The following is a 20,366-nucleotide window of genomic DNA, read 5'->3' as shown; positions in this document are numbered from 1 at the left end:
AGCGAAACTATTGTAAACTTTAGCTATTATTATTATATTACTATAGGAAAAGCTAATGGTAAAGTAGGCGCTTGATTGTTATTAATAAATCAAGCATTAGTACAACGTGAGATAATAGGAGGTTCAAACAAGCAAAGGCGATACTCTGATATGAAGTCTTCTCTTTTTTTTTTTTTTTTTTTTTGGGTACTAACAGCTGTAGTAATTGTTTTGTCATGAAGGATCATTAAGCAACCACGGGGTATGATGCACACGTCGCAACACCTGTAATCAATATAAAGGCAGTTTAATTAATTAGGTTGGAGGATTTTGGATTAACAAAGGAAAAAACCAAAAGAAAGATGAATGACTTGAAAAAGTATTAACAATTTATTTTTTCTTTCTATTTCAAATTTATTTTGAAGTCTTAATCTTTGAAATTTATTGTAGTGTTATGCTATCAAGTGGGGCCTAAATACCATTAGCCTTTTCATTTGCACTGTTTGATAAGTATGGTTTATGGTCCAATTTATCTTATATTTTTTTTTTCACATTTCACCATGTGTACAGATGGTAAATATCATTTTATTCAAATAATGCAAAACAAGAGGCAAGTTATTGTTATATATAATATAGGGGGGGAGAGAGAGAGAGAGAGACACATACCGCACATGTTTTTGCCCATCTCCATTCTGAAGTAGCCCTTGTCTCCCCAATCTGCTCCCCATGAGTTCTTAATGAGCCAATAGGGCATATTGTTCTTCACTCCATACCCCACTGCCAGAACTGCATGGTTCACATCCTATGCACCCAATAATATGCACACCCCCAATTAATTAATATCCGCCAAGCTCTATTACTAATTAATAAGAGTATTTAGATATTATAAATAAATAAAATATAGTAAATATATATATAACTATCTTAAAATAAGATATATATTCATTGCATTGCATTTTAACCATCATTTTTAAAAATAATAGGTAATATTATTATTACGCAAAAGCGAACAAGCTTACCTGAGAAGTTTTGCCGCACTTATTGCTAGTGTAAACTCCGTCGCTGAGGAATCGGAAATCGTCGGCAACCTGAAACGCGACGGTCACCGGCCGGACAAATGCTACGGCATGCTTTAACTCATTTTCATCTCCCTGCGTGCAGCATCCTATATATTAATTAATTAGTTAATTTTCTCAAACTCTTAGCTCGAGAACTCATTAGAAAGCTGCCATCATATCATATATATGTATATATATACAAACTCTCCATCCCTAAAATCTCTTCCTTTCTTGATGATCAACTCTCTCTTTGCAAGCAAAATCTTTCGTCGTCTAGAACTTTCAATTGCATGAGATCAAACTTTATAATAGAAAATTTGTTTCCAAGAGACCGATCTAGTTATTACTATTTGATGGCACTAAAACGTTATTTATTAGTGATAAATAAATATGTTTATCCCTAAACAAATAAACAACATATGTTTGTCCCTAAAAGTTATTAGTGATACATTGTACTTGTATGTTTAGATTATATATAATATAAATATTAAAGAGGATAGTAGTGAGAGGAGACAAAACGCAAGACTTAATTTTTCAAAAGTGTGTAAGAAAGATTAATGTTATTTTTAAAATATCAACTAACTAATCCCCATATTAATAAAATTTACCTTTTTATTTTATTTTTGTTTGGCAAAGGCATTTAATTCCTCTCTTATTATTATTATTATTATTATTATTATTAATTTCTAATCCGAAAGAGGTGGGTTTGGGTTGGGACCTGAGTAATGTTGACAGAATCGATGACTTTGACAGCAACATTCTCGGAGGAAAATTTGCATGAGCCACCACTCGCTCCTGTGTAAGGGTAAGCTTCCGAAGTTTCCAGGCCGCCGTTGTATTTTATGTACTCAAAAGCATGCGACGGCAAGCCACCATCGCAGCCGGCGTTGTCGAATGCTCCGGCGCAGTCCACTAGTTGCTGCTCCGATAGGGACACGTCCTTCCCATGTGCCTGCTTGTATGCTGCCTCCAGAGCCCCTGTTGAACTGTGCCCAATACATACACACACACACATATACATATAATCTTATTATTCATTTGCTTAAAAATATTAACAGATAAATTAACCATCACAGTCGCCTGGTTATAACTCCGAATCTTAAAATTTAATTTTTTGAGTGAGTCTACGTTGTTGCTCCTACTCTATATGTTTCTCAATGGTATAATGATGGATCTTACTTTTAAGGAAACACAAAAAATACGGAAGACGCAGTGTTCTGAACATGATATATTTATTTAAATAATTGAATCTTCTAATTTTGGTTCGATTTTATGATTTATATCTGATCACCTGAAAGTCCAGCAAGATCCACAGGAGCCTTGATCTTTCACTGGGCTCACGATTCCTTCTTCTCTCCAGTCTTTCTGTTGTTAAAAAGCAGCTAGCAGGTAAGGTAGCTATTTTGTTTGGTGTTTTTTTTTTCGAATATATATAGATGCAATAATATTAATAAATGAATCGAAGTTAAAAAGAACAAAGAAAACATGAAAATTACCGTTTCAGGAAGATCTTGATCATCAGTTTGGAGCTTGTGGTTGCCTTTAACGGTGGCAGAACAGGTTTGAGCAGCTCCCAGCTTGTTTTTCTGGAACTCTTCCCAGGTCCAGTCGGCAAACCCTGTTTTAATTAATTAATTAATTATTGGTTTCAATAATTATATGATAGGCAGAACATATATATATATATATATATATATAATAATATAGTTCAAGAAAAGTGGTGACCTCCATGCACTGTCCGCCAGTACAATCAAATTAGTGCGAATCACTGGTCCATCAAATTACTAGAGCTGGAATCATCCATCTCTATTAATCACAAAGGTGCTTAGTTGGACTTACGATTGACGGCAAGAGTGTAAGGGAGGCCCTTTTTGTTGTGCGATGAGATGAGCTTCAAGTTCTCCGAGAAAATGGAGAACCGCAGCTTCGTTTCCTCCGCCGTCTCGTAGCCTTTTCCGTGCCTGAAAATTTTCCAAAGCCGCCGGCCGGTGAGAGAGAGCTTCGTGACTTTGCCAGCACTCTATTATTTTAAAATAATTATTTACTTCTTTTTCTTAGACATCTCTTTGCCAGATTAAAAATATCTAGGGAATTAAAAAAAGGTAACTGCTTGAGACCATCCTACGTATTTGAGTAAATTCACTATCTATTCTTTGAATTTTGATTATTAAGCTTCAACATTTTTAAATTTTAAATTTTACTTATATATTTAATTTTTAAAATTTATAAAATTAATTAGTCACGACACTCTCCTTATCAAGAACTAAGAACATTAAATAAAGTCTTTGGGCATAAGTTTAGCAATTAGATGAGTAATATGTCAGTACCAATTTGATGGGTTGTGAGTTCGATCATTGTTTAGTGTAAGGATAAAAGGTTCAACTTACAATTTAATTTTTTTAATATAAACGAGAGTACGAACACCAGAAATTGCATGAAAACAGTCATACCAAGAGTATTAAATAAATGAAAACTTTGATACATTAATTTATCTTAAATATTTTTAAAGTAAGTGAACTCTCCGTGCAATAAATGAGGCTAGAGACCAAAAAAAAGAAAAAGGTTACTTGTAAACGAAGCGGGCGAAGGAGAGGGCATGAGGACTGGTACCGACAATGCTCCTGACGTCGTAGAACGTGGACGCCGGAGATGCGCCGGTAGAGAAGAAGAAGAAGAAGAAGAAGAGGAAGAGGACGATGGAAATACAGGGGGCGGCCATTGAACTGAATCTTCTGGTGGGTGGCTCTGATATATATGAATGGGTTCCAATCCAAGTTTGTGGGTATTTATACAATTAGTTTGTGGGTCCGGTCGACGAGCGTGCGGGTTGTTCTCACGCCGGCGGGCCTACCGGCCCGAAATGATGGTGCCATATTCCGATTTGGTGCGATGTTGGGGTTGACGAAAATAAACACAATTTAGACTCCACCTTCTTCACTCATTCATCCACTAACGAGCTTTGTCTTGTTTGTGGCGTCTTTGTCACTCTCCATCTCTGTCCCGGTTAGGATCGGTTTTTTAAGGTTAAAATTCTCTCTCTCTCTCTCTCTCTATATATATATATATATATATATATTTATATATTTGTTGTGCTCGGAGGATTGCATGTGATTTATGATTTTATTTAGCCAGTGTGCAATCAATCAAGGACCAGTAGCTGTTGGATTCTTCCGTAACATCGTTGTTCTCCCACGATCGATGATGATCTAATCTATCATCAAACTAGTCTTACAAAAAGTTAAATGATTTAAGAGCCAGATATTATTATTATTATTATTATACCTAGTGAAGTGACTATATACATGTTATAAAGGCAAAAATACTTGGATCTTTTGTTTTTTTTTTTCTTTAACTAGCCAACACTTTAAAGCCAAAAATATTGTATATTACCTCCGATAGCAATCTCTCTGTAAAAGACAATTTCTTTATTGAGTGTCATATATATATATATATATATAGCCAAAGCCACAAATAAGGCTAAACTAATTTCTGCCTATACGTGTGTTTGGGTTGGAGTTTTGTTTGCCAGATTTGGGACTAGAATGAGCACGCCTAACTTGCTCTTTGTTGGTCATCAAAAGAAACCAATTACATGTATAATCATCAACCATTAGGGTTTCACTCGATTATATATATATATATATATGATATTTTGAGGTAATATAATTAGATGATGTTCCCATATCGGCAGTGATGGAGATATGAAACAGTGGAAAGAAAGCATGGGATCGGGCTTGCTATTGATAATTTCACATCAAAGTTCACAGAGCTAAAGAGCAAAATTTAGAAGACTTTGGTTAGTGGGGTGGACGCATGCGTGACCATTGAACCATTGGGCATATATAATAGCCCCATGTCTCCCCTTTTAACTTTCAGTTTTTTCCATTAGGCGTTAGGCATATATATATGTGTGTTAATTATTGAGCCCTTATAACAATATTTATATTTATCAGGTTCCACCTTTGACGCGGACTACCAAAGTGTAACATGGAGTACCTATTTAACAATTACGAAATTATACATGCCATATCTAACCTTAATTGAGCTTGCCTGCCATTCTAAAGACCACCTAAATTAAACAATACTAATGAAACTTGGCCGACCTAAAAAACACAGCCCAGAAAGCAGTAACTAACGACAGACATCCATATTTGCACTATATTATTACTAAGTTATTTTATTTTTTATTTTTTACACGTGTTTGGGCAGGAAAAAGAAAAGTTGATTGTGGATCCTTTGACTGAGAATGCCAGGAGGCGAAATGTTTGAAACGGATGAGCACTTTGACCGCTGACTGACTGACTGTGGTTCATGAACATGAACTGCGTGTCTTGTAATAATTAGTAATAATCAAGTGTATACAGACCACGTGGACAAATTAACCTTCTAATGGGTGTCTCAGTCCGAGCCTACCGTCGACCAACCCACCAGAGTGCCTCAATTAGTGGGGTGCAATGACGTCGTTTGAATTTAGCATCCTTAGGTAATTAAGTTGACGGTGTCACACTGTTGTCATGCTCCACCACCACCACTAGACACCACCCCCCGCCCCCCCTTAATTAATTATTGATTAATTTGGGCATTACTGACATTATGCGCAACGCACTTGGTAGTTTGTGGCGGCGGCTTCTTGGTTTCTCACTTGTAGTTGTTGTGGCGTTTAAGCCGCTTTCTTTTTTAAATACACATACTATTTAAAGTTTTATTTTTTAAAATACCCTTGAACATAATAAGTGAGAGAAAGATGGAAGGAGGCCAACCATGGACTATGAATTTAAATCAACCATAGCTAATATTTTTTAATATTTTGGTTTTGATTTTATATTAAATTTCACTTAATTTAAATAGATATTCGGGGTGAATTTTAACTTAATTTAGTTTAGTTAATGTCGGTTCTTATACAGGGGTCCTTTTGTCATTTGAAAAGAATTTTGAGATTAATCTAATAAAAATAAAAGAACCAACATTTTGAAAATAAGCAAAAGACCTAAAGTTAAAAGGTGCAAGATTAATTCACTTAATGACAATAATAATGGATGGAGTGTTGTGTCTAATTTTGAAAAATTTAAAGAGTGATTGGTGAATTTTAAAATTCAAAAAAGTGTTGGAAATAAAATAAGTAAAGTTCCGTCAATTTATCAGGGAAAAAAAAAGAATTTAATCCTTTTTGTCTATCTTGTATCTATATTCTATAGCATATTGGACTCTGTTATTCAGTAGAAAAACTTGGACCAGGTAGCTGTGTAAAATGGGAAGGCACTTAGAATTCACAATGAACCCTCTGCAAGTGTAAATGTTTTGAGACATTAAAATACAACTGTTATCTCCTTTTCTTATATTATTATTATATGATTAAATAAATCTGTAGTTAGATTTCATGTATTACCCAACCCAAATTATTGTAATATATATTAATCTGCTTTACATAAATAAACCAAGTTCATATAAAAATAAACTAACATTCCAAATTGCATTCCTTTCCTTTCCTTTCCTTTCGCATCAAAACTCCAAACCATGCTCTCAGCTCTTTTAAATCCAATGAAATATATAAATCCATGCTCTCAGCTCTTTAGGCCACAATGGGGTACGATGCGCAAGTTGCAACACCTGCAATCAATTTTCAGTATTACTAACTAGGGCATTGCGGGCAGGACTTGAGACCATGTTAAATTGCTACTTTCTCATTCACCTCTTAAGTAAAAGGAAAAGGACATTTATCCAAGTTTTCGACAGAAACAATTTCCTTGTAATTTATGAGTCATTTATTAACCCAGAAAATGCCAAATATAGATCTAAGGGTTGAACTGGTCATAAAAGGCTAGAGTGGTCTCTTCTGCGACCATGTTCAAACCTCTCTGGTAACGAGCCCACACACAGATTTCTATATGTGAGCTATTATGCAAGAGTTTACCCAGTGCACACCCAAAGGGTGTTAGTGCGGGTTCCCATTGATGGCCAAAAAAAAAGTGAGGACAGACTGGGCTGATTCTAAAATGTGCATAACAAAGAGACAGTCCAAAATTAGCATAGAAACTTACCACACATGTTTTTGCCCATCTCCATTTTGAAGTAGCCATTGTCACCCCAGTCTGCTCCCCATGAATTCTTAATAAGCCAATACGACATGCCATTTTCAATTCCATACCCGACAGCAACCACAGCATGGTTCACATCCTGCCAAGGTATGGTAAATTGAAATAATGGCAGAGAACCACTTTGGCAACGTAGGAGTGTATGCTTCTGGGTGCCATGCCCATGCATGATGACTTGTATTATGAAAATATGAGCATAAGAATATGTGCTTGTATGAACCTTAATTGCATAAATTAACATAACAATTTAAGATCCCACTTGAACAGAGAAAAGGTTGGATGACAGTGGATTTAGCCAATTAGGAGGTAGATTCCCTGGAAAAGTTCATGGCAAATTATATCCATGAGGACAAGAGGAAATGTATAACTATCAAAAAACATAAATAAGCTCCTTTTGGCCCATTAATACATAAAATTGTTGATGATAAATGCCTTTCAGGATTTGTCAAATCCGTATTTCTCTTGCAGTCGCATAATTATTGTTACTCTAAAAAATAACCACTAATATACAAAATGTTTAGATAATAATCTGGTCATAGCCTCTCGTCTCTATCCCTTCTTTCTTTTCTTTTCCAATTTGTGGTCTTTGAACCATTTTTTATCCCTAATTTTAGTTTTTAAGGTCAAATAGAGGTTGATGAAGTTAAGCCCTTAGTAGCATGCCGTCAAGGGACTTTACCAAGATGTTTTCACTATAACTTTAGTATTTTGAGAAATCTTCATTCATCTCTCATCCACATAATGAAGCATATTATATTAGAAATAAAATACTAACCATGGGAGAACTGCCACATTTGTTGCTGGTGTAAACTCCACTCTTGTATAAGCGGAAACCACTCACCGCCTCAAATGCAACACTTACGGGCCTTACAAAAACTACAGCATGTTTTAGTTCATCTTCAGCGCCCTGCACAAAATTTTTGAAGTCATCTCAGCTTGGGAATTTAAAGTGCTACACTGGAAGGTCAATACCATGTGCTTCAGCAGATTCAGTAATTGGTGATAAGGTCCACAATCTAAAGATGCTAAGTTATACAGAGAAATAGTTGGTGATAGGTCAATGAACCAAAATTGATCATTATATTAGCAAAGGACCCGAGCCATTGGGTTTAAACAGGAAGGTCAAGCTGGCATTGGTTAGACAGGCATAGTCATATTGAACGGGTTTAGATCCATCTCAACAAGTCAGAACAAGCAATAATAAGGCCACATGCAAAATCTACAGAAATCAAGTTTGATCAACTCTACTTATAGACACCAACAAATTTCTTGTAATGCCAAGTTACTTTCAAATTGAAGAAAAAATATACATAAATCTTACCAGGGTAATGTTGACAGAATCAAGAACTTGAACACCAACATTTTCAGAAGAAAATTTGCATTCACCATCTTTTCCAGTGTCAGGGTATGCTTCCTCAGTGTCAAGGCCCCCATTGTATTTGATGTACTCAAAGGCTTGGGATGGCAACCCCCCATTGCAGCCAAAGTTGTTAAAAGCACCTGCACAGTCCACAAGCTGCTGCTCGGATAGAGAGATTCCCTTTCCAAATGCCTGCTTGTATGCTGCCTCTAGAGCGCCAGTAGTGCTGCAAAAGAGCAATTAGTTGGGCCATAGTAATGGTTACAAATTGTTTCTTTTCACTGCAAATTTGATTGTTCTGATCTTTCTTCCAACCTGAATGTCCAGCATGATCCACAATGACCTTGATTCTTGACTGGGCTGACCATTCCGGTCTCTCTCCAGTCTTTCTATAATCAGAAACACATATAAGATATTGGCTATGTTGTAGAATCGTGCCATAATAATCAAGAAATAAATTATAATTGTGACTTACAGATGTTTACAGATCCCCAAACAATATTCTTCATTAAATAGTATATTTGGTTCAGGTAAGATAAATAATTAAATATAAGCAATAATAAATAGATTTGTTTTCTTTTCTGTTTTTAAATAAAAGAAAGAAGTATAAACCTTTTTTTTAGCTGCTTCAAAGGTAAATAATTAGACTGTTATTGATGTCCTGTATCTTTATATATTTGTCCTAAGTAATGTTTTATACACGTGCAACAACTTTGTATAGGAGGAGTTCAAATTGTACTTCTTGTAAAGAAATGAACATTTCGTGCATGAATCTTTGTGCAGCACCTAACCTATGTTTGCCAAACTCTTCCCAGGTCCAATCAGAAAATTCTATTTGACAATATATAAATAATCAATCAATAAGAAGGAACCATAACTAATAACATCAGCAGCACTAAAACAACTGGTCTGTATCTATAGCCCAATGTCTTAGTGTGGTTTTACAAGTGGTCTATAAATGTATTATGATTCTTTGTAATGAGCAAAGTAAATATCATAAACCCATGGATGCACCAACATATATGTGATTTTTTGTGTTGAGTGTGTTGGGTAAAAATTACAACACAATGATCCATAGGATAATGATGACTATGATTTCTGAGATCAATAGACTCCAAATATCTAAAAGAAAATCCCAATTATTTTTCTGTTACAAAATTTTGCTATCTGTCGAGCATCAATTTCTCTCATACTAGTGGTTTGTGGTTTTTTCATCTTCTCATAAATGCATAGAAGAGTTTCACGATAAACAAAGAAGGAAAACACGAGAGATGGAAGAGAACCTCGCTAAATCTTTATTGCCTCATAAAAATGAACCAATATAGGAAATGAAGGATAGCTAAGTATTTATACTTAGCTAACTTGAACAACAAATGCAACTAACCACCTAACAACTTTAAGACTGCTTATAACAACTATAACAGAAACACAACTATAGCAGTTACATTGATTCAATACAATAACAGCATAACAAAGAATACTGTACGGCAGTTGATCAAACATCAATTCCTTCTACATTCCCCCTCAAATCAGGCTCCATGGCAAATGACAAAGAATTGATCTTTAGCTTGTCTGGAGTGGCAACATGATTGTGATGCATATAGGTGACAACTTGAGACCAAGCTTGTTACATAGGAACAAAAATCTGTCCTTTGACAATCCTTTAATAAAAATATCAATCACTTGATGAAGAGTAGGAACATATCTAATTTCAACATCACCATTTTCTACTTCTCCCGAACAAAATGCACATCAATGTCAATGTGCTTGGTACAAGAATGAAAAATCGGATTCTCAATTATACTTTTGGCTGCTAGGTTATCACACCATAGAATTAGAGTACGAGCACATGGATAACCTAACTCAGAAAACAGAGACTTGAGCCACAAAACCTCAGTCACCCCCCGTGCTACAACCCTATATTCAACTTTGCCAACAAATCTGACCACCACAGATTGTTTCCTTGACCCCCCAAACCAATCAATTCTTGCCAAGAAAGACACATAACCCATTGGTAGACCTTTTAATGACCTTACAGCCCGCATGATTAGCATCATCAGTATAAACAGTTAAAGACAAATCACTAGAGGAAGGAGCAAACAACAAGCCTAGACCAACAATCCCCTTAAGATACTGAAGCAACTGTTTGCAAGCTAACCAATGTTGCAATTTTGGAGAGGACAAAAATTAACTCAACTTATTCAACACAAATGTTATATATGGCCAAGTATAAATCAAATACTGAAGCGAACCAATGATGGTTCTATAGAGAGATGGCTCAGAAAATAAATCACCCTCATTAGTTAATGAAACACCCAAATTCATTGGGGTGGCAGAGGGCTTGCAATCTTACATTGCTGCCTTTTTCAATAAATCCAAAGTCTATTTGGTTTGAGTGAGATATATACCAGTGGAGTCTCTATAAGCTTCAAATCCTAGGAAGTAATTGACAGATCCTAGAGTCTTGAGGTCAAAACAAGTATCCAAATCCTGAATACATGCTTGAAGAGCTATAGAATCAAACCCCGTAATAAGAATATCATCCACATACACCAAAATAAACAACACATACTTGGAGGTTCTTTTAATAAATAGAGAAGCATAAAAAACAGCTCTTTTGAAGCCCTAATCTTGCAAGGCAAACCTTAGTTTTATGTACCAAGTTCGAGGAGTTTGTTTAAGACCGACCATAAAGGGACTTTTTCAATCTACAAACATGAGAAGGAAATTGGCAACTCACAAAGCCTTTAGGCTGTGACATGAACACCTCTTCATTTAGATCACCATTAAGAAGAGCATTGTTAATATCAACTTGCTAAATATCCCAGCCAAAAGTAGCAACCACGAAAAACAATACCCAAATAGTAGGAGCCTTGATAGCAGGACTAAATGTTTCTGCATAGTCAATACTACGAGTTTGGAGGAAACCCTTAGCTACTAACCGAGCCTTATGCTTTTGAATTGATTCATAAGAATTATACTTAACTCTAAACACCCACTTGCATCCAATTAGATTCATATCTAAAGAAAAGGAAATAAGTTCCTATGTATGATTACATTGCAATGCAGAAAATTCCTCTTCCATAGCTCTAACCCAATTAAAATATAAGAGAGCTTCATGGACAAAATTGGGTTCTAGGGAACTCACTAAGGCATGAGACGAGGTGACAACTAGCTGCTTAGACTTGGATCTGGTGACCATAGGATGAATGGAAGGAGCTGGTGCAGCTTTATGTTTAGGTAACTTATGTGGAATTGGCTGCTGATCAGAGTTAGTAGGCAAGGGATAAGAAAAAGAAGAAGAATCAGCAGAAATAAGAGGAGATACGATGAGGATAGAGGGTTGTGTTACTTGAGGAAAATAAGAAGAAGTAGAAGATAAAGAAGGAAGAGAATAAAGAAACATAGTGGAAGGACTGCTAGATGTTTTCTGGGAGTGACAAGAAGAAGCAGGAGTTGGAAACAAAAGAGGAAAAGGGTCCTCCTCTAGATTCAACTGCACATGTCTAAACATATAGACTCTTCCCGATGGATACAAACACTTATATCCAACTTGAACATGGCTATAACTAAGAAATACACACTTGGTAGAATGAAAATTGAATTTATGCTTGTTATAGGGTCTAAGATAAAGAAAGCAAACACATCCAAAGGGCTGCAGTTGCAGATAATTGGGTTGTTTGTGGTAAAGAAGTTCAAAAGGGGACTGAAACTTAAGAGGTGAGTCTGGCAATAGGTTTATGGTGTAGACAATGCTTCTACCCAACATTTCAAGGGCATATGAGCATGAGTCAGTTATATGTCGATGTTTTCTTTTAGCTACACCATTTTGTTAGTGTGTATAAGGGCAAGTAAATCGAGGCTGAATGCCATAGGTATGAAGATAAGGCAAAAAAGATTTAAATTCTTCACCGTTATCAGTTTGTAGAGCCTTAAGTTTGGATTGATACTGTAATTCTGCGAATTTGTGGAAGGTTTTAAAAATGGTCAAGGCATCAAATTTTAGTTTCAAGGGATATAGCCATGTATACCTGGTTTAAGCATTAACAAAAATAATATAATATCGATACCGATACCCCTCAGTAGAAATGATAGGAGAAGGACCCCATAAATCTGAATAAACCAACTCTAAAGGCTTCATTTTTGTGATTTTACAATTAGCAAAAGGTAGCTGATGTAATTTTCCCACTTTGCAAGAATCACAAAAAGGAAAGACTAGAACTAGAACAAGGAATTTTGATTCTATTCAAAACGAACTAAAGTACATGAAAAGAAGGATGCCCTAATCTGGCATGCCATTACTGACACACACTGTTAACATTAGGGGTGTTCACGGTGCGGTTTGACCGGTCATTTTAGCACGCTAAACTGGTAGTGCGGTTTTTCAACCAAACCAGACCGCGATCTGGTTTGGGTTCGACCAAACTGCACCAAACCAGACCGCAAATGCGGTCTGGTTTGGTGCGGTTTACCGCGGTTTGAAATGCTACTTAAAATCACTAAAAAAGATATTTAAAAATGGTAAATAAAGACACAAATATTGATAAATAAAGACAATTAAATGTAAATAAATAAGAGCAAAAAATAAAGACAAAATAGTGTAAAAACTAAATAGGATGTGGCTGCCAATTATTAGATTTTTATAATAATAATTTTTTTATAATTTTCTTGGGCGGTTCAGTTTAAAACCGAACCGCCAACTGTCCAAACCGCAAATCGCGCGGTTTGGATAGGATCCAAACCGTTTTCGACCGCCAAAAAAAAATCGATCGATTCGATTTGGTTTGGTTCGGTTTGGCTGGTTTCCGCAGTGCAACGATTTTTTTGAACACTCCTAGTTAACATGGGCTATATTTATGCTAGAAGACATTATAAAAGGACAAACTATGTCTTTTACATTTATTCAAAGAGGAAGGGACACTAGCAGCAAAAGTTTTAGGCTTGGTAGAGGAAATAACCTTGGATATAGCATGAGCAAATGTTGGAGCTAGCTGGTAGAGCCCATCTTTAAGAATTCCTTGAAGTAGCAACAGCCCTGAATCCTTATCCTTAATCAAACAAGAACTAGAATGAAACTCAGCAATCACATTATGATCCCTAGTAAGGTAAGAAACACTAATAAGATTTTTCTTCATATTAGGAATATGAAGAACATTAGGTAAAGAAATGATGGAATGAGTTGGATATCAAAGGTTTTTTAGATGTAGACTATGCGAGATCTATTTCAGATCGGAGATCAACAAGTGGCTATTGTATCTTCCTAGGTGGAAATTTGGTGTCTAGGAGGAGCAAAAAATAGTGTTGTAGCAAGATCAAGTGCAGAGGTAGAATTTAGAAAATTATCCTAGAAGATTTAAGGATCAAAGTAAAGGGTTCAATTAGGTTATGGTGTGATAACCAATCTGCTATTAGCATTACCCACAATCTTGTCCAGCATGACAAGACAAAACACAGAGACAAATAGACCGGAACTTCATAAAGGAGAAGTTGGAGGCTGGTCTAATTCATTTACCCTGTGTTTCATTTTGAGGAGCAAGTGGATGATATGCTGACTAAAGGGTTTGAGGATTTATTAAGCAAGCTGTGAATGTTAAATATACATTCTCCAGCTTGAAGGGGAGTGTTAGTTTCCTGTGAGTTATGGAGATAGATGGCGTGTGAATGATTAGAAGCTTCCCAAATCTGTTTAGGATATTCCTTACCTAAATCAAACTTAGAAACTTTCCCAAGATCTATATATATGTATCTTTCCTATTGTGTATGATCTATGTTTCCTAGATTGTATTCTTCTCCTTTATAAGAGGACTCACATTGTACATATATGACATAGATGAAAAATTTATTAAATTCTTTACAGTTAACAATGCTTTTCTTAATGGAGATGTAACAGAAAAGGTCTATATGTCACAACCTGAGGGGTTTGAAGATCTAAGTATTCTTCTTATGTGTGTAGGCTTATGTCGTCACTTTATGGTCTCAAACAAGCCCCCAGGGCGTGGACTACCAAATTTAAGACAACTCTCAAGTTTTAGGGTTTTCATAATGCAATATCTAATGCTTCTCTATTCATTAAAAGGGTGCAGTCAAAAGTATTACTTCTTTTAGTCTATGTGGATGATATTCTGATTACTGGGTTAGATCCTAAAATTCTCCAGTCCTTTGTTCATGATCTTGATACTTCCTTTGCTTTAAAAAATATTGGTTCAGCCAACTATTTCTTGGGATTTGAAGCTTTTCATGACTCTATAGGCTTGTATCTCACTCAAGCCAAGAATACCACTAATTTATTACTCACAGCTGGCATGGAAAATTGTAAACCTTGTCCTACATCTTTTACCCTTGGTTCTCAATTTACCGATGATGATGATTTTTCCCTAGTCCTGCCTTGTACAGAAAGCTGACTGGTTCACTCCAGACTTTACTTTTTACAGTGAGCAGGCTTAATTTCTTGTGGCTCCAAAATAGCAACACTGGTAGGCTTGTAAAAGACTCCTAAGATATCTAGAAGGCACGTTTGGTTTGGTCTTGGATTCACTCCACCTTCTTTGACTATTGCGATATTTACAGATGCAAATTATGCTGGTTGTAAAGTCACCAAAAGTCTACCAATGGGTTGTGTGTCTATTTGGGTAATAATCTTCTTGTTTGGAGTTCTAAGAAATAGTCAGTAATAGCCAAGTCAGTTGGGAAAGCTGAATACAGAGCTTTAGCTCAAGTGGTTATAGAAGTCTTATGGTTGAAGACCTTATTTACTGAGCTTGGATATTCTTTTTCCACTTTACTAGTTATTTAGTGATACAACAGTTAAGAGTATAGCTGAAAATCCTATTTTTCATTCTCAGACCAAACATATTGACATTGATATCCAATTTGTCAAAGAAAAGATGGAGAATGGTGATGTTGATTTCAAATACGAGCACTCTGAGCATCGTACAACTGATATTTTCACAAAGGGTTCATCTAGAGAGAGATTTTTCTCTCTCCTAACAAATTGTGTTTGAAGACTTCTCAATTTCTTTTAAAGAATTCTATGACACAAGAGCAAGCAGAGCAAAATGCTTTTACACAAGCAACTAGGTGTCATTGAGGGGGAATGTTAAGGATAATCCTAGTTCTTGTTGTGTACAAATAAGAGGAGAAGAAAAGAAGATAAACTGTACTATTGTTTTTAATAGTTAACAGTTCTACTTTCAGATCTCTGCAAGACTTGTTAGTTCTGTTATGTTATAACAAACATCAGTTGCTTCTTAGCTTGTTATGAGTTTCTGTTGAGTAGTATATAAACTCAACAGACCTCATTGTATAATTTTGAGATCTCATTTTAGAATTTGAGAATACAATTTCCTTTCTATTTTCTCTTCCCTTCTTTCTCACCCCACAATTGCTTTATTGGTTGTGGTAGCCCCTCAATTGTTGCGATGGGCTATTTGATCACTGAACAACATTGGAATTAGCATCATGCCTCCAGACAATTCTCCGTAAGTTATCTATAATTGGAGTTAAAAATTAGAAAATGTTTTCTATAATTGAATAGGCCCTTAAGTTTTTACCTTATTTTTTATTTCTTATTTCATTTTTTTGTTTTTCTTTTTTTTTTCCGATGGGGAAAAGGGGCGGACTGGTTTACAAAAGTTCCTTTGTACCCTGTCATGGTAACATGGGCATCTTATAATATCATTTGTTGTCATCACTACTATTTGATTTTTTTTATTGTTCTTTACTTGCCATCCAAAGTGTAAAACTTCTTATTAATAAATTATGGGTTTCTTGTGGATGTCATAGCTAGGACTTGCATCTTCTTTAGTCTGCATCTCAGTTAGGACCTGGACTAAATCTGCAAGCAGTCTACTACTTGTACTTTTATGTAAGCAAGCATGTAGTACTAGCCTCCAATTTTCTGGTATTCACGTCATTAATGTGTGAAATGGGATTGAAGATACTAGCATTTGACTATGTCCATACTCTTTGGACTTGTTAATGTGTTTGATGGTGGAGATTAGTTATTGCTCCGCTTTTTAGGTTCTTGTAGACCAAGGCTATTTTGATGAGAGAATGCTTGATTAAAGGTGCTTGATTTACATCTTGCAAGAACATGGTTGATTCACTCTTAAAAGGTTCTTATGTTACAGAACTTAAAAAGGTCACTTGCAATAAAAAATCACTCACATTAGGCCCAATCATGCGAATGCAATTTTAGCCTTTTTCACATTATGAAGTGCTCTGCTTAGATGCAGTCTTTACAAATTGTGAATACTTGGCTGAAGATACTTTTTGACAAGTGAGCTATCTACTTCCTAAGATGTCCAATGGAAAGGTTTATAGATAAACAAAGATTTGTGTACGATATTTTATTGAATTGCAAAAATGTATGTCGAAGTCTATAGAAATCTTGTGAAAGATGATGGAGAAACAATGGAGTCGGTGAAGCATATATACAGGTTGTTAAGGACGTGTATTTTCAAGTTGAAATGCATGGTTTAGGACTAGTGGAGGATAAATTGAGGCTTTTCAATTACAATTAGAAATTCATGCCATTAGTTTTTAGTGACAATGAAAAAAAAATACAAGTATTTAGTATTAATTAGATTATTTGGAAAAAGTATACATTTGTGATTGTTTCTTGGCAGGTTGAAGTTGCATTTTCTGGTGTTGATGAAAAAGGAGACATTAAATCCGAGAACGCAAGTTCTTCCATGAAAGTTTTGCCTCATTGGATGATCAAGTAAGGGATGAACCTTACAAGAGAGCAGCGTGGGGAGGCCAAGGAGGAGATGAAGATGGTGGGGACTTCAGCATCTCTACAGTTATCAGATGAAAAAAAGTTGATAATTGAAAAATATTATGTGAAGAATATATAGGCTCATTCCCAGAGATAAATTCTTTAGTTCCTTTTTTGGTATCCATTGAAGTCAAGTGGGTTTCTGATTTTGTTTTCACTCTGATTGTGTACAAGATGAATATGTTAAAGCATATTATGTCGCTTTACTTTAGAGGCAACGGGAGCAAGAGGAAGCTACCAAGAGACAACAGGAGTGTTGTGACTGAAGCATAAAAAACGGCGACATCTTGATGGAGGGTAAAGTTGGCAACCTCAATTGCTCATTTTGGATGGCTAATGGATGGCCACTTGGAAACCATCAGGATAACACCTCTGCCCGATGTCATTTTTCTTTGTCCTTTGGTATTTCTGTTAATCGTGTTATACGATCTCTTCATGGCTGTCGATGTTGCCTTTATCGGATCAAATCTCAACTGCTCAAACCTCATATATATTCTACAGTGCCTCAGGATGTTAAGTAGAAGGAAAATCAGAGAAAGGAAGAGAAAGAGGGAGAACAATCAGAGAAGGGTTTTTCGTAGTGGTCAGCAAAGCTTTCATTCTTGTAGCTTTATGTTCTTGTTGTAATCTGTGGTTCTTAGGGTTTTCTTCTAATCTGTATTTGATGATTCTGAGGCCATTTTTGTTAGAGGAACCATTGACGTATAGTTTGTAAGTATTGTGATTGTAACCCTACACGAAATAGTGCAGTGAGCTCTTTCTTCTTGAGCTGAACATGGATGTAGCCCTATTTTTGTTATGGCATCTTGTGCTTTTTAAAGCTTCAATTGACCATTAACCGTTCAATGTTTGGCTTGGTTACTACAGGCAACACGGGTGAAAGTTACAAGGTGAGTGACCTAAATGTTCAAGCTGATGCATCAAGAGACGAGGAGGACGATATATGGGAAGAGGGTTAACCAGCTTAAGTTCTCAATAAGCCTTCTTGTTTTGTATCATTCAATCAGCGTTTTTGTTTCTCTAGATCAGAGGCTTCTTGATGCAAAAGATGTTTTTTAAGTAGTTTGTCTTGTGTGGCTTTCGCTTAGAGATATGATGTGTAAGTTTTGACAGAATGGTATGAAGGCAAGTGGCGAGGAAGTCTTAATGATGGTGAATATGTGGTAAACACTAAGGGACCAGTTTAAGCATATTCCTTAAAACACCTACCTTTTTCAAGGACAATCTTTGATTAGTTTCATCTGTCTGCAGTTAAATAAATGAACCGTATGGCATATATATGTATATATATTATAGAAAGACCATGCGAGCAATAGCGAAACTATTGTAAACTTTAGCTATTATTATTATAGGAAAAGCTAATGGTAAAGTAGACGCTTGATTTTTATTAGTAAATCAAGCATTAGTACAACGTGAGATAATAAGAAGAGGTTCAAACAAGCAAAGGCGATACTTTGCTATAAAGTCATCCTTTTTTTTTTTTTGGGGGGGGGGGGTACCAATAGCTGTAGTGATTATTTTGTCATGAAGGATCATTAAGCAACCATGGGGTATGATGCACACGTTGCAACGCCTGCAATCAATATAAAGGCAGATTAATTAATTAGGTTCGAGGATTTTGGATTAACAAGAAAAAAACAAAAAGAAAGATGAATGACTTGAAAAGTATTAACAATTTTTCTTTTTCTTTTTATTTCAAATTTATTTTGAACTTTTAATCTTTGAAATTTATTGTAATGTTATGTTATTGTCGACATTCAAAATTGGTCGACCATGATTCGTTAGCCCGCATTGATGTAATCAATCTGAAAGGGAGAATGGTATATGGTGTGATTTGGTTTATTGATCTGTCAGTCGATTGGCCCCTACAAAATACTCCGATGCTCAAGTAAGTAAGCGAGTAAAAATATGCAGAGTATCAGCAAGTTGGCAGAGAGAGCATACCATGGTTCTCAAGAAAGCTAGCTGATATATAGGAGGAGGAGATATCCTCCTGCATGCATTTTACGTCTGCAAGTGATGGGATAAAATATCTGGTGCCGGCGGAGACGCCCAAGTGCGGTAAGGTGCCGACAGGACCCTCATTAATATGGATGGGATCCGCCATTAATGAGGATGGAATTTGAGGTGGGCGCACATAAATCTAGAAGTGGTTGTAATGATGTTGTTGCAAGGGCCAGGATAGGACCAGCATGGGCCAAACAAATAGGCCGAGAAGATGGGAACAGGTTGGGCCTGGATGACCTAGATGGGACAACACCTAGTCCACCACTGTTCTCTGGTTTGTGGTCTTCTTGTTATGCGAGCTTATCAGTTAGGCTAGCAAACTGGAAGAGTCGCTGGGAGCTCGCTGGAAGCATTGCCTGGAGCTCGCTTGGCCCCGCGATTCAACCTCGGGTTTCAGTGATGCGTAAGCCTGCTTCGACGAGCTCAGCTTGGAGCCTACTGGGCCTTAGGTGATTTGGCTGGCCTGTAAGGTTGAGCCCAGTCCATAAGAAGTAATTCAGAAAATACGTATAACAAAAACCCCCCAGCTCGCAATACGATCTTCAGACTGGGAGTTGACATGTGCTAGCTATTCTAGCTGTTAATCTACCTTTCAGGCTTTTGCCGAATCGCTTCAAATCACGTCGTTTTATATAGCACGTCTTGTCTGTGGCGCATTTAATGCGCACATTCCCCCATTACTGTGCATGATTATACCTGCGAGACTTGTGAGCTATTGTGCGGTTGGTGGATGCAGAGCATACCATGAGCCATTTTGATCCGATGGCTGGGATTGATCGAGCTAAAGGTATAAATGGCAGGGAAAACGCTTACTATTTCCCTCTTCACGTCATTTCGAATTTTCTTGCTTTTGTTTCCATCCTCATTTCTAAACTTTCGAAGCTTCTTCCGGTCATAGCCGCTCAGGTGCAAGTCTGCCCCAAGCTTTCACATCGGCTGGAGATTCGGTGATTGGTAAGTTTGTTATGACCTTCGTCTCCTTCTTTCGTTAGGTCGTCTATCGTCGGTTGGCCGTCAATGTTTCATCGGCTTTTTTCAATTTTGTCAGTATTGCCTCTATTCTCTGGGGGACCGATCAGGATTGGCTCGTT

At 36.4% G+C, this 20,366-nt stretch overlaps 2 protein-coding genes across 3 annotated transcripts in view; both read right to left on the bottom strand.

The window, feature by feature from the left end:
- Positions 1 to 8: 8 nt before the first annotated feature.
- On the bottom strand, positions 9 to 3,803 carry LOC127806096 (pro-cathepsin H-like). The gene is made up of 8 exons (XM_052343111.1): positions 3,605 to 3,803; positions 2,877 to 2,998; positions 2,534 to 2,655; positions 2,329 to 2,402; positions 1,756 to 2,023; positions 999 to 1,130; positions 646 to 781; positions 9 to 264 (listed from the first exon to the last, which is right to left on the bottom strand). Exons 1-8 carry the CDS (start codon positions 3,754 to 3,756, stop codon positions 227 to 229), a joined length of 1,044 nt encoding a protein of 347 aa, XP_052199071.1. The 5' UTR covers positions 3,757 to 3,803; the 3' UTR covers positions 9 to 226.
- Positions 3,804 to 6,342: 2,539 nt separating this feature from the next.
- LOC127806092 (thiol protease aleurain-like) overlaps positions 6,343 to 20,366 on the bottom strand; it is a 33,006-nt gene continuing 18,982 nt past the window's right edge. The window contains exons 8-12 of one of the 2 annotated variants that reach the window (XM_052343105.1): positions 8,805 to 8,874; positions 8,451 to 8,715; positions 7,905 to 8,036; positions 7,076 to 7,211; positions 6,343 to 6,644 (exon numbers count right to left, since the gene is read on the bottom strand). In XM_052343105.1, coding sequence (XP_052199065.1) covers positions 6,607 to 6,644; positions 7,076 to 7,211; positions 7,905 to 8,036; positions 8,451 to 8,715; positions 8,805 to 8,874 — 641 coding nt within the window. In that variant the 3' untranslated portion in view covers positions 6,343 to 6,606. Of the gene's footprint in view, positions 6,645 to 7,075; positions 7,212 to 7,904; positions 8,037 to 8,450; positions 8,716 to 8,804; positions 8,875 to 18,581; positions 18,842 to 20,366 lie in introns of those variants that run through there. The other variant, XM_052343106.1, reaches the window with a different exon arrangement.

This window comes from Diospyros lotus, chromosome 7 (genome assembly GCF_014633365.1).
Source record: "Diospyros lotus cultivar Yz01 chromosome 7, ASM1463336v1, whole genome shotgun sequence".
In the NCBI taxonomy this organism is placed as follows: domain Eukaryota; kingdom Viridiplantae; phylum Streptophyta; class Magnoliopsida; order Ericales; family Ebenaceae; genus Diospyros; species Diospyros lotus.
The sequence above is the reverse complement of the archived record's forward strand: the minus strand, read 5'-3'. Positions and strand labels throughout refer to the sequence as shown.